The sequence below is a fragment of the Lithobates pipiens genome, unplaced genomic scaffold (assembly GCF_037356315.1).
Source record: "Lithobates pipiens isolate NorthernLeopardFrog02 unplaced genomic scaffold, aLitPip1_a1.2 Scaffold_8, whole genome shotgun sequence".
Classification (NCBI taxonomy): domain Eukaryota; kingdom Metazoa; phylum Chordata; class Amphibia; order Anura; family Ranidae; genus Lithobates; species Lithobates pipiens.
The window spans coordinates 123,883,778-123,897,423 of NW_027507903.1; the positions used below are offsets into that span (position 1 = coordinate 123,883,778).

General features: G+C 42.5%; 1 protein-coding gene across 6 annotated transcripts in view; it reads left to right on the forward strand.

Moving 5' to 3' along the window:
• SCAPER (S-phase cyclin A associated protein in the ER) overlaps nucleotides 1–13,646 on the forward strand; it is a 399,576-nt gene that overhangs the window by 211,938 nt on the left and 173,992 nt on the right. For all 6 annotated transcript variants that reach the window (XM_077472442.1, XM_077472443.1, XM_077472441.1 and 3 more), the window contains one exon: nucleotides 3,708–3,844. In XM_077472442.1, the coding sequence (XP_077328568.1) occupies nucleotides 3,708–3,844 (137 nt within the window). The remainder of the gene's footprint in view (nucleotides 1–3,707; nucleotides 3,845–13,646) is intronic.

A 13,646-nucleotide genomic window follows, 5' to 3' on the forward strand; every position in this document is an offset into this window, starting at 1 on the left:
CCCGATTGTCCCTCCCTTGGACATCCTAAGCACGGTTGCCTTCAGGGACTTGCTCTACCCAGGTCCTGGCACCAGCTGCTACTACCAGGAAACCCGTGCTTCTGTGGGCACTGCATCCCTGTGTCATCTTCAGGGTTGTGCTGCACTCGGTCACAAGGGGAGCCCTCTCAGCATCTCGGCCTCCCACCAAGTTGCTGACAAATACAATATGTAGCGTAAAGGGGTAGCTGGATTTGTCCCCAGTGGTACATGGACAGTAAAAAGATACAAATAAATAAGATTCTTAAAACTCCAGATGGATAAATGGTTGTAGACATGAATGTCGCATCATTAAAAGGCTCTACATGTTTCGTTGACAACTTCCACTTGTCGGGAGCAAATGTAAAGTACATCTAGGTGTATCTGTAAAATGATATGACCAGTGTGATCCAATATTCCACCATGAAAACAGGGGGAGAAAAGGGGAGGAGGGGAACACACATAGTACCCTAGAGATCACTCTACCACAATTTCATGGAGTGCTGGGAGCCAAGGGCATGGTGGAAATATCATCTTGGGTGTTGTGGCAGTAGGGTCCCGCAGCAAACAGATCGGCACAAAAAGCAAGTGAGAAGGTCATGTCCCAAGTGGGATGACAAGTGAAGAAATGGTGGATCCAGGCTCATTCTGTAAAAAATATTTACATGTTTTTCTCTTTTACCCAATTACAGGGATGGGGGCTTGTGGCTCAACATATTGTAGCCCCCCCACCCCCGCAATTCTTGCGTACTTGTTGCATAAATTAATTTTTACTCTGTCACTTCTGCAGGGGGCACTACTACCTTTCATATGGGGAAAATGACCAACACACATACAATAGTTTTACCTTGACACCGCCCCCTTCCTTTGCGTAATGGTGGCCTTGGTTTGACTGGTGTTTTTGTCATTCATTTGGCTACGATGTGTGCTCTGGGTCCTCCCCTCCTCCTCCGTCCCCACTGGGGGGTGGGGGAGATGCGCCTGACGTGCATCCATGTCATGTTCCATGCGCCGTGTGTGTGTGATTCCACTGGCATCTGCCATGAGGGATGTTGGGTGTCACAATGCCGGACGACTCAGGCTGCCCACGTGCTTGCGCCACCCCTCTCCTTAGACGCTTCACGTGATGTTGGGAATTGCCCTGCGGCTCTACCTCGGCACAAATAGCACTCAGGAGCAGCACTTTTTCTGTCTTAGATTCACTTGGATTTACAGGCTCAACTTTGTATTATATTTCCAGAATCAAGGTACCAACTTGGCTCCATGTTTTTCCTTTGGGTGGCTGTCCTTCGGTGCTCACAATAGCTCTTTCTACTCATCTCTTATGGTAACCTGTGCTGTCTGTCACCATTTGTATACACCACTTTACTCCTACTTTGCACCCAGTTCACTACCCTTGGTAATACTTTTTATGGGCTCCTGCTCTCACGGGATATACCAATTTGCACTTATTTTACACTTTTTTTCATCATTTTTCACAGAATGAGCCTGGATCCACCATTTCTTCATTTGTCATCCCACTTGGGACATGACCTTCTCAGGCCGCGTACACACGCGGGGACTGTTCGCTCAACTTTGTTTGTCAAACAGTTTCAGCGGACAGTCCGCTCAAACTTAGCATGGACGGACTTGCCCACACACGATGAACGAACAGTCCGCTGAAACCGTGCGCGATGACGTGAACGGCACGTACGACGGGACTAGAAAACGACGTCCTATACACTGCAATGCAACCTTCGGCGTGTAAATCCTTTTTGAGCATGCGCGGAACTTAGTTTGACGAACAAGCCTACACACGAGGGGACTGTTCGCTGAAACAAAGTTTCAGCGGACAGTTTTTCGGAAATTCCGAAAAACTTTGTTCAGCAGACTGTTCGCTGAAACTGTCCGCTGAAGCCCACACACGAGCGGACTGTCCGCTGAAACACTGTTCAGCGGACAAAGTTGAGCGAACAGTCCCCGCGTGTGTACGCGGCCTCACTTGCTTTTTGTGCCAATCTGTTTGCTGTGGGACTCTACTGCCACAGCTCCTGGGAGGATAGTTCCACCATGTCCTTGGCTCCCAGCACCCCATGGGATTGTGGAGCGTGATCTGCAAGGTACTATGGGTGTTGTATTTTTTTCTTTCTCCCCCCCCCTTTGCTCCCCAGTTTTCAAGGCGGGATATTAGATCATGCTGGTTATATAATTTTAAAGATACACCTAGATGTACTTCGCATTTGCTCCTGACGAGTGGAAGCCTTCTAATGATGCGACATTCACATCTACAACCATTCTGGAGTTTTAAGAATATTATTTATCTGTATCTTTTTACTGTCCATGTCCCACTGGGGACAAATCCAGCTACCCCTTTGCACTATGTACTGTATGGTATTATTATGTTGGAACATATGTATCGACATGAACACGTTATGTTTTTGGTACTGTTTATACTACTAGTCCATGTCATTTCCGCATGTGCAAATCAAATACATTTTTGCTTTTCTACTTGGTTACTGTAGCCGTATGTCTCATTTAAAGTCCCAAACCCCCCTTTTGTATTACATATTTGCCTAGGGATGGAGGCACAGGATTTCACTAGATTTTGGCCTCATTTGAAGTTCCATCCATGTTTTTACATGTTTTTACATGTTTTTCTTGTTTTCTCAGTGTTTGTTCAGGGGCACAGATCCAATCCCCCATGTTTATGATCTTGCCTCCTTTATTGTGCCACCCCTCCAGTAGGTGGCAGTATGTCTCAACTGTCTCAGAATTCTGTGTCCCTCAATAAACTTTAAAAAAAGAATTTTTCAGTAAGTACAAAAATAGAATTTTTTCACAGGTGTTATTAAAAAAAACGTTATTATCTCACTTTTTATTGATCACCTTCTTTAAATAAAATGGTGTAGTAGGAGTATGAACGTAAATGCTGTCAGTTGCTTTATCTTTGAAACTGAAGGACTTCATTTTCTGGTGCACTGCCCTAGTGGCACTATGCCCATTCTGTATTCACCAGCTTATAATTCTGGTGCACGCAGAACCACTAGAGGATAGAGGTCATGGTAACATTACCAGCTCTCACAGGCTCAGCTTTCTAGGTTTCTTTTGTTTTTTTTTGTTTTTTCACCAACGCCCTATATTCTCTGCATGGGAAGAATACTTTTTTTATCTTTTGATTATATGTTCTATTAATGGAGTTTTAATAAAGATTAATTTCACAGAATTAAACCCTAATATTAACATAAAAGTGATGTTACTTGATATGGATCTTTTCCTCGACAATTATTTTGGAAATGGCATTAATTCTTTTTTTTGATCTTCATCCTATATAAAACCGCACCGATCTTGACATTGCGGATATTCCATATGCTTTATTTCATGAGTTTTGATTCCAAATTGTAGATTAGTTCATCTTTTGCTTTTCTGAGAATTAAGAAGTGTGGGAAATGGGTGAAATATGTCCATGTGCTCTACCAGCTTTCATGTATCTTTGTGCAGTGAATGGTTTCCAGTGCTCCTGTTTGACCTTGAGTTTTTAGGTGTCTCAGCCTTGCCCTTTTTCTTCTTCTTTCTCCTAATCGACACATTTCCTGAAAAAAAAAACATAATGCACTTGTCCAGCAATACTCATGTAATGATGTATATAAAGTAAGTCGTACTCCCTGAATGGTGAGAAACTATATTTTATATTGTGTCCTCTTTTTTTTTAGGAGCATCTGTCTTTGAAAAAATATATTGTGGACATTATAGTTGAAACTGCAGCTCCTGTTGAACCTGTAAAGGAGGTAGAGGAGAAGCAAAAAAATAAAAAGAAAGCTAAAAAGTTGAAGACTCGAATGAATTCCAGGTATGCCTCCGGTATGGTCTTTACATTTTATCTTAACAGGAAAAAAAGAAAATAGTGCGACTTTTACAGTATATGGTTAACTGGTAAGAGGATAACTATAGGCATAGAACACCTTGAACCAGCACGGAGGGTAGGAGTAGGGGAAGTCCCAAATTGTCTGGCTACATTTCTGTTTTTCCATACTGTAGTAACACTCAATAACTATATAGGATTATTACAATAATTAGCATTCTGGAAATGTAGAGTGATAAATCTTCTGTTAGCTGGTTTCAGTCTCATAACTAAGAAACAGTTTATGTCTAATGGAACAGTTTATTTTTCAAGTCTTCAGCAAAAGAAAACCATTTCACTTTTGCAATTCAAGACTCTTTTATTCATAAAATTGGTAATGCAATTATCACTGCTTATACAATTGATTTAGCTTATAGTCTTTTTCAAACTTAGCAAAATGGGCTACCCCTTTGAGATGTTTTCTGTCCAAATGTTTTTTTCCTTTGAACTCACATCAGTGACACACACAATGTCTCATGTTAATGTATTTATTAAATATTATTCAAAAGAATGTTAGTAGGGGGAATGGTGCATTTTGAACAATTGTGGAGGTTTAACATTGTCTCTATTCGTTGCCATGACAAAGTGGTAAAGTACTAGAGACAAAGCACATTGGTGTGTATTCGTACTTAAGGTCCAGAGCAGAGTACATTTACCAAATCCATATACAGTGCCTTGCAAAAGTATTCACCCCCTTGGCTTTTTACCTATTTTGTTACATTACAACCTTTAGTTCAATTTTTTTTATCTGAATTATATGTGAATGATCAGAACACAATAGTCTAAATTGATGAAGTAAAATTAGAAAAATATATACATAAAACAATTTTTCAGAAATTAAAAACTTATATTTGGCATGTGGTTATGTATTCACCCTCTTTGTTATGAAGCCCATAAAAAGCTCTGGTGCAACCATTTACCTTCAGAAGTCACATCATTTGTGAAATGATGTCCACCTGTGTACAATCTAAGTTACATTACATATACACACCTTTTTGAAAGGCCCCAGAGGCTGCAACACCTAGCAAGAGGCACCACTAACCAAACACTGCCATGAAGACAAAGGAACTCTCCAAACAAGTAAGGGACAATGTTGTTGAGACGTACAAGTCAGGGTTAGGTTATAAAAAAAATATCCAAATCTTTGATGAAGCACCATCAAATCTATCATAACCAAATGGAAAGAACATGGCACAACAGCAAACCTGCCAGGAGACGGCCGCACACCAAAACTCACGGACCGGGCAAAGAGGGCATTAATCAGAGAGGCAGCACAGAGACTTAAGGTAACCGTGAAGGAGCTGCAGAGTTCCACAGCAGAGACTGGAGTTATCTGCAATAAGCCGTACACTCCGTAAAGTTGGGCTTTATGGCAGAGTGACCAGAAGAAAGCCATTACCTTCAGCAAAAAACAAAATGGCATGTTTTGAGTTTGCGAAAAGGCATGTGGGAGACTCCAAAAATGTATGGAGGAAGGTGCTCTGGTCTTAGACTAAAATTTAACTTTTTGGCCATCAAAGAAACCGCTATGTCTGGCGCAAACTCAACACATCACATCACCGAAAGAACACCATCCCCACAGTGAAACATGGTGGTGGCAGCATAAAGCTGAGGGGATGTTTTTCAGCAGTCAGGACTGGGAAACTGGTCAGAGTTGAGGGAAAGATGGATGGTTCTAAATACAGGGATATTCTTAAGCAAAACCTGTACCACTGTGTGTGTGTGTGTGTGTGTGTGATTTGAGACTAGGACAGAGGTTCACCTTCCAGCAGGACAATGACTCCAGACACACTGCTAAAGCAAAACTTGAATGGTTTAACCACTTCAATGACATCCTTGACTTTGTGTGGGGATATCTGAATGATGCCTGCAGCTACAGGCATCATTCAGATAACCCTTTTTCAAGCCGGTGATTCTGTGCACGATAAGAACGATGATAGCGACAGTTCCACTGCTTGATGGTTCTTTTCGGTGATGGGAGGGGACACCCCCCCCCACCTCCATCTGGTGCTTCTCTGGGCTCTCGGGGGCCCAGAGAAAGAATTTGCCGGCACTGGATGATGACGATAGAGATTTCCGGTGACCATATGGTCACTCATCATCTCTATGACCGTCGGAGGCCATGGTGTAACGCTATAACGTTCCTGGAAATAAACAAAGCCGTAATCGTGGCTGTCAGCATGAGATCGTGATTTTTTTTTCTCAATCTCATGCTTTCCAGCCTGGAGGAGAGATGTGGGGTCTTATTGTCCCACGCATATCTCCATAAAGAGAACCTGTCACACACCATTCCTATTACAAGGGATTTTTACATTCCTTGTAATAGGAATAAAAGTGATCAAAAAAAAATGTACAAAAAAATTAAGTAAAAAATAAATAAAATCTAAAACGCCCCTGTCCCCGGTAGCTCCCGTTCAGAAGCGAATGCACAGGTAAGTCCCACCCACATATGTAAACACTGTTGAAACCACACATGTGAGGTATCGCCACGTGCGTTAGAGCATGTGCAACAATTCTAGCACTAGACCTCCTCTGTAACTCTTAACTGGTAACCTGTAAACATTTTCAAAATGTCGCCTATGGAGATTTTTAAGTACCGAAGTTTGGCGCCATTCCTTAAGTGTGCAATTTTTAAGAGTGAAATGTTAGGTATCTATTTACTCGACGTAACATCATCTTTCACATCATACAAAGAAATTGGGCTAACTTTACTATTTTGTAATTTTTTTAATTCATGAAGTGTTTGAAAAATGATTGCGCAAATACCGTGCAAGATAAAAATGCATTGAGCGCCATTTTTATTCCCTAGGGTGTCTGCTTAAAAAACATATATAATGTTTGGGGGTTCTGAGTCATTTTCTATTTTCTAGAGAGAAGTGCCAGAATAGGCCTGGTCTTGAAATGGTTAAAAGGAAACATGTAAATGAGTTGAAATGGCCTAGTCAAAGCCCACATGCACCGCTCTAAGTATTTCAGCCAAAGTTGGTTGTTCAGGGTCGTCAGTGTCAGTGTCTGTATGTAAGGAGGGGGGCTGCTCTGCTGAGCTTTCAGGCTCTCCCTGCTATCCTGTGTTTACTGCAGGCTTTCCTGATGTGTCTTGTGCTGCCACAAGGGATGGCTCTGTGGTCCCCCCGGGCTCTGTTCCTGGCCTCCCCCCAGCTTTTGGGCATAAAAGAGCATGTCTCTCAGATACTCCTTACCCTGACTTTTCTGCGTCCTTTTTGCTAGCCCCCTCTCTGGATTTCTCTGTTCCCCTCGGTGTGCGCTGTGCCAGGGCCTTTTCGGCGCCATCTTGGATTTTAGGATTAATGAAATCCTCCTTTTTTTTTGCCATCCTGCAGGTGCAGAGGGCCGGTGGGTGGACCAGGAGGGTGAGCGGGATGGTAGCCAGCTGGAAAGCTGCAATTCGATGTTGGATCGAATGTTCAGCAAGTACCAGCCAAGATTTGATCCATCTATGGACATTTTTGTTGTTCTGAAGTTGATCCATTGCTTATAGGTTTAAGGCAGTATTCGGGTCCGCTTTACAAAAGGAAAAGGCAAGAGACATAAGAGCGGGGGCCTCTACAGCAAGAGGACTAAATGCTCATGTCTTTCAATGAGACATCTTTCACACTGGTGAGGTGCAGGCGTTTGCGGTAAAGCGCTGCTAGTTTTAGGGAGGCTTTACCCCAGAAGGGGTTAAAAAGGGGTTAAAAGCGCCCACTTAATGCTGCTTTCAAATCGCTTTTAAGGTGCTTTCAAAGTGGCGCCCATTCATTTCAATGGGCAGGGGCGGTGGAGGAGTGGTGTATACATACAGTATCACAACACTGGGCTTTTGGGAAACCTGGACCAGTAAGTAAGACCCCAGGATATTGTGGTTCTTATCGCTTACCTGATAAGGGGGATTTACTATGTCACCTTTAATACCTACTCGGGAAGGGGGGTTTATTATTATAACTTTTCAGTTCATATGCAGCGCCATCTATTCCCTATTGTATATATACCTTTGATATCATTAGTCTCCATATAAGTTAAACTTTTAAATATATGATCTCAAAATTTTAATTTTGAGTATGGCAAAAGTATAGAGTATTGAATTTTTCTGGGCATTCCATGTATATTTGCATCACTCGTGTTATATTATATTGTGATTATTTATAATAAACTGATGTCGATTTTGAGGCAGCCAACTCTTACTGCACCTACCAGTAAGCTTCTGTGTATCAGAAGACATACACTTGTGATAGTGAATTAAATAATGTAAAGATTATTTGCTATGCATCTGTCTGGAGATTCCCAGAGATGAGCCTAATTTATGACCACTTTCTCTGATTGAGCAAGAAAACTGAGTATTGATTTTCAAGATGAAGTTTCACCTGTTAAGAGCTTTTCCATAATTGGAAGAAGCTGTCGTGTGAGTCTGTGGCTCTCATCCAGTTCACAATAGCCTGTTTCAGACTTGGTAAACCAGGCCGATTCTTCTCCGCTGCTATTGATTTTTAAATGAAGTATCAAAGAAAATCAATAATAATCAACAAATAGAAGGCGTCCGCCACTGGTGTCAAATCTCGGTACATGTTTAATCAATTTAGTGTTCTGTCACAACATGGGACAAACTAAAATATCATCCCATAGAAGGAGAGTGGTCAGGACTGCAGTTTATCACTGACATGTAAAATTACAAGATCATAATGGACAAGCATGGCAATATTCTGTCAGGGACATTAGATCACCTCCACATCATACCACCTTCTGTAACACAAGATGTTTACAACAGATAAATATGAATAATTGTTATGTCCAATAGGGTTACCCATATCAAATACGCTTATAAATGTTAAGATCTTTATTAGTTTAGGGCGTTTAGTTATAACCACACACATTCTTTTATTCTTTTGACTTTGACCCGCATTGCCAACTCTAGGAAGTAATCTCTAGATGTTTGTACCACATAAACATCCTTGTTCGGTGAAAAGATCAACAGTATACTAATGCCATTAGGCAAGCACTGCACTGTGCTAAAATAAAAAACCCATCCAGTTTACCTTAAAGTGGTTGTATAGTCAATTTTGGGACTTTTACCTACAGGAAAGCCTATAATAAGGCTTACCTGTAGGTAAAAAAAACTCCTAAACCTGTGCGGTTTAGGAGATATTCCCCTCGCAATGCGCCGCTGACTGTGGACCCTGCCGGGAAGAAATCTCCCACGCGCATGTGCGGGAGTGACGATATCACGGCCCCGGCCACTCACAGCGCCGGAGCCACGATACTCGGAAGAAACGCCAAGGGAACATGTCAGCTCCCTCAGCGTGGATCAGGCCAGATGTCGGGCCTCGTTCTAAGGTAAGTATTTCATAATGAGCTAGTATGCAGTGCATACTAGCTCATTATGCCTTCTCCTTTGCAGGTGAGTAAAAAAAAAAAAAAACTTCAGCAGGTATACAACCGCTTTAAAGTGATATTAAAATCTCGTTTATTATTTTTAGCAAAAAAAAAAATGGTATATTTACCTGCTCTGTGCAGTGGTTTTGCATGGAGCAGCCCAGATCTTCCTCTTCTTGGGTCCTTCTTCAGGGCTCCTGGCGGGGCAACTTCCTGCGTCCATTCAGACACAGAGCCGCGGTTTGGCCACTGGCTCACTGACTTTGATTAACAGGAGTGGGAGCCAATGGCACTTTGCTGCCGTCTCAGCCATTGAGGAGGGAGAGTCCCAGACACCCGAGTCTCTTGTGCTGGATTGAGAGGGGGCTCAGGTAAGTATAAGGGGGACTGAGGTGGACTGCTGCACGCAAAAGGCTTTTTATCATAATGCATAGAATGCGTTAAGATAAAAAAAACCTTCTGCCTTTACAACCACTTTAAAGCCAATCTTCTGGCAAATTTAAATACTTCACCCAGGCCTCCTTGCCACTCATCTGCAAATTGTTTTTGTTATTACCCCTCGTTACTCACCTGAAACTTTTCATGACTGTAGACCAGTGGTCCAGAATGCCATTCGCCACTTAGTAATGTCATCACGCCACTGTAGTCTTCTGGAGCCAGAAAGTAGCCCACCATTCCACTACCAATAAGAACTGTCTACATTATCCAGGCAGAAACCTTGATGCCTGAAGAAGGACCTTCCCACACTTCAGTGAAAAAGAAAAAAAGACTTGGGTCCCATTAGGGACTAGGAATGTAGGTGAGTATTTGCAGGTATTAAAGGAAGGTATTGTTTTTGGGGAGGTGGGAATATCATTGTGGAACAGCGCTTTTATCTGAATTTTCTATAATCCAGCAAAACCTTCACAAACCAACTACAGAAATAGGCTGAGAAGCAGGAGCATATACATTAGGTATCCTTGAGCTTGTGCTGTGTAACTTCCTTTCTTTTAGTTTCATTACCCTTTTCACTTCAACATATTACTGTTAAGGTATATATAGGACAATAGAATATGTAAAAGGTAATGTAACATTGTAATTTATAACTACAATTCAGAAGCTTCAACAAAGAGGGAACTTTACTGATTGGGTAACATAGGACATGCTATGATTTGTAGCATATTGTGAGGTCGGGGGAGGGAAAAGTTATAGCAGGAAAAAAAGAGAATTACAGAGGATGATGAATAAAAAAACAGAGAAGAGTGCAAATAGCGCACAAAATAGAGAAGAAAGGTTGAGAGATATTGTTGGGAGCTGGGGGAGGGGTCAGATATAATGTTGGGTTCAATTCAACTTTTTTTTTCTAAACTGTATAGCTGTGAGCCCCAAAACAGTATTTGCTCCTAGAATAGATTTTTTGTTTGTTCCTGAAATTGCAATTTATATGTAAGGTCCTCATCTGAACTGCAAATAGTGGTTAATGGACTTCATCTGTAAAATATATCTACACCTTTAAAACAAACCACATAACTAGGATATAACTAAAGTCTCTGATATGCCTTTTTATCGTTCCTGGAATGTCTTTGAACTTTTGTATTAATTGCAATACAGAGATTAGTATTGAATTTCCTCTTGGATATACATCAGCTTTCTTCCAATGGTATACATAGAATAGTAATTTTAGAGCTAGCACAGAATTAGAGCATTCTGTTTATAAAAGCTTATATGGCTGAATTTTGATCGATCGGTAGAAAGGTCTTCAACAAAATGGAGTCAGGGACTATATACAGTTGGATTCAATTTAACCAATCAGAAGTCACATTACCATGATTAAACTTGCTGGGTGAGGCAACTACAGGTTTTATGTGCTGATATAAACTGTGCCACATTTTTTGCATAATGTGAAAGATGATATTACACTGAGTAAATAGATACCTAACACGTCATGCTTTAAAATCGCACACACTCGTGGAACGAAGTCAAACTTCGTTACTTAAAAATCTCCATAGGTGACGGTTTAAATTTTTTTTACAGGTTACCAGTTTTGAGTTACAGAGGAGGTCTTTTGCTAGAATTATTGCTCTCACTCTAACACACGTGGCAATACCTCACAAGTGTGATTTGAACACTGTTTACATATGTGGGCTCGACTTACGTATGCAGTCGCTTCTGTGCGCGAGTACGTGGGAACAGGGTCGCTTTAAATTTTTTTTATTTATTTGACTTTTATTTCTTTTTTTCTCACTTTCTCTTTACATTTTTTTAAAATCATTTTTATACCTATTACAAGGAATGTAAACATCCCTTGTAATATGAATAGTGTGTGAGAGGTCCTCTTTATGGAGAGATCTGGGGTCAGTAAGACCCCAGATCTCTCCTTCAGGCTGGAAAGATCGAGATCAAAAAAAATAAAATTAACTTTCTTGGCCTTTCCAGCCGTGTTCTCGGCATTGTTTTCTTCTGCCTGCCCGGACGTGACGTCATGGCGTCATGCCTCTGAGGGTCATAGAGATGACTGGGGACCATTTGGTAACCAGAAATCTCTGTGCTCCACTTCCGGCAGCAACCGATTCCTTCCCCGGCTTTGTGATGGCACGGGCGAGCTGGTAGATGCACCGGAGGGGGGGGGGGGGTGTCCCTTCCCGCTGCTTGTAAGAACAATCAAGTGGTTGAACTACCGTTATGATTGTTCTTACGGTGCACAGAATCGCTGGCTGCAAAAGATGATATCTGAATGATGAGTACAACTCAGATATCCCCACTCAAAGGTAAAGACGTCATATGATGTCCTTGGGCTGGAAGTGGTTAATCACCCCGGATCTTTACAATTGGTAGAGGATGCGGGCACAGATGGTGCTGGTCCAGATCCTCGCATGCCAGAAACTGGGAGTGCCAGAGACTGTCTGTGTTGCTATTGCTGTGTAAGCAAAGAGATTTGTGCTGTCTATACCAATTTTTTTCTAAGAAAGTGTGTGTACCTGACTGCAGAGATGGGGTGGTCAAAGTGCCAAAAGGAAGCAAGACTTGCTCAAATGAGAGACACAGCTCTGTGGCTGGAGGGGTTGTTACCGACATAACAAGCCTCAGACTGGTGCAAGATGCATGTGGCTACACAGGAGTAAGGGAAAAAGGAAAGCAAGTCATCACTCGGTGCAAGGAGTGCACGGGGGGGGGGGGGGGGGGGTGGTTGCCCGTGGCAGTGGAGTGATCTGTATATCGTTTAAAGTGGTTGTAAACCCGTTAAAAAAAAAACTGCAAGACAAAGGCATAATGAGCTATACTAGCTCATTATGAATTATTTACCTAAGATTGAAGCCCCCGCAGTGGCCCTCGTTCATCGCTCTGGCAGCCAACATCTCTCTGGGGGGTTACTTCCATGTTTCGGCACAGTACAACTGAAGCAACGGCATGTACGTGCCGTGCCATTGCTTCAGTTTGCTTGAGTGCGCATGTGCCGATGTTGAATGCAAATACAGGTATATCTCCTAAACCATGCAGGTTTACAACCACTTTAAAGCATGGCCCAGAAGCCAATTGGCTGAATTGGTGCAGCTGCTTCTCACAGAGGTGTACCGAGAAGTGTACCACGTGTTATATATAGTTCGCCGCTCGATTGCTGATTTCCCATACTAATATAAATTTTATTCTGCCTTGCTGGCATTTTCTATATTTCTTGTGGGCATGTGAAGCCCGCAAGCACTATCTTACGGGACACGGTGCAGCTGAACGACCAGCAGGCACCACCTGTTCTCGTGCATGCGCAATAATGCGCCTTAGCGGTGCTGTAAAGTATACAGGTTGCCGTAACAATGGGTGGCGTCGCCGGAAGTGCCCACCCCGTTTTTATGGCAACCTAACCCTCGGCGCTGCCCACTGCCTCCTGGGAAATGATGAGACACATCTGCCAGGAGCAGTAGCGAGCGGAGGCGCCAAGGGAGGTGACTTCAGAAGCCTAGGAGATGAAGGCAGATTTCAAGGGACCACATAGCAACAGGTAAAAAAAAAAAAAAATCTCCAAATGTTTTTTTTTTTTTATTTCATGCACATTAATGACTTTTTTTTGGGTGGAACTCCACTTTAAGGTACCCATATAGCGCAGTCAATTTACACAGTTCTGCACACATACATCGCACACTCGCATTGGTCCCTACCCTCAAGGAGCCCACAATCCAAGGTCCCCCAACTCACATTCATATACTAGGGCCAGTTTATGGACAGAAGCCAATTGACATACCAGCATGTCTTTGGAGTGTGAGAGGAAACCGGAGTACCCGGAGGAAACCCACACAAGCACAGGGAGAACATGCAAACTCCAGACACGTTGTGCCGTGGTTCAGATTCGAACCAGCGACTTTTTACTGCCAGGCGAGACTGCTACTCACTATACCACTGTGCCGCCTAGTTG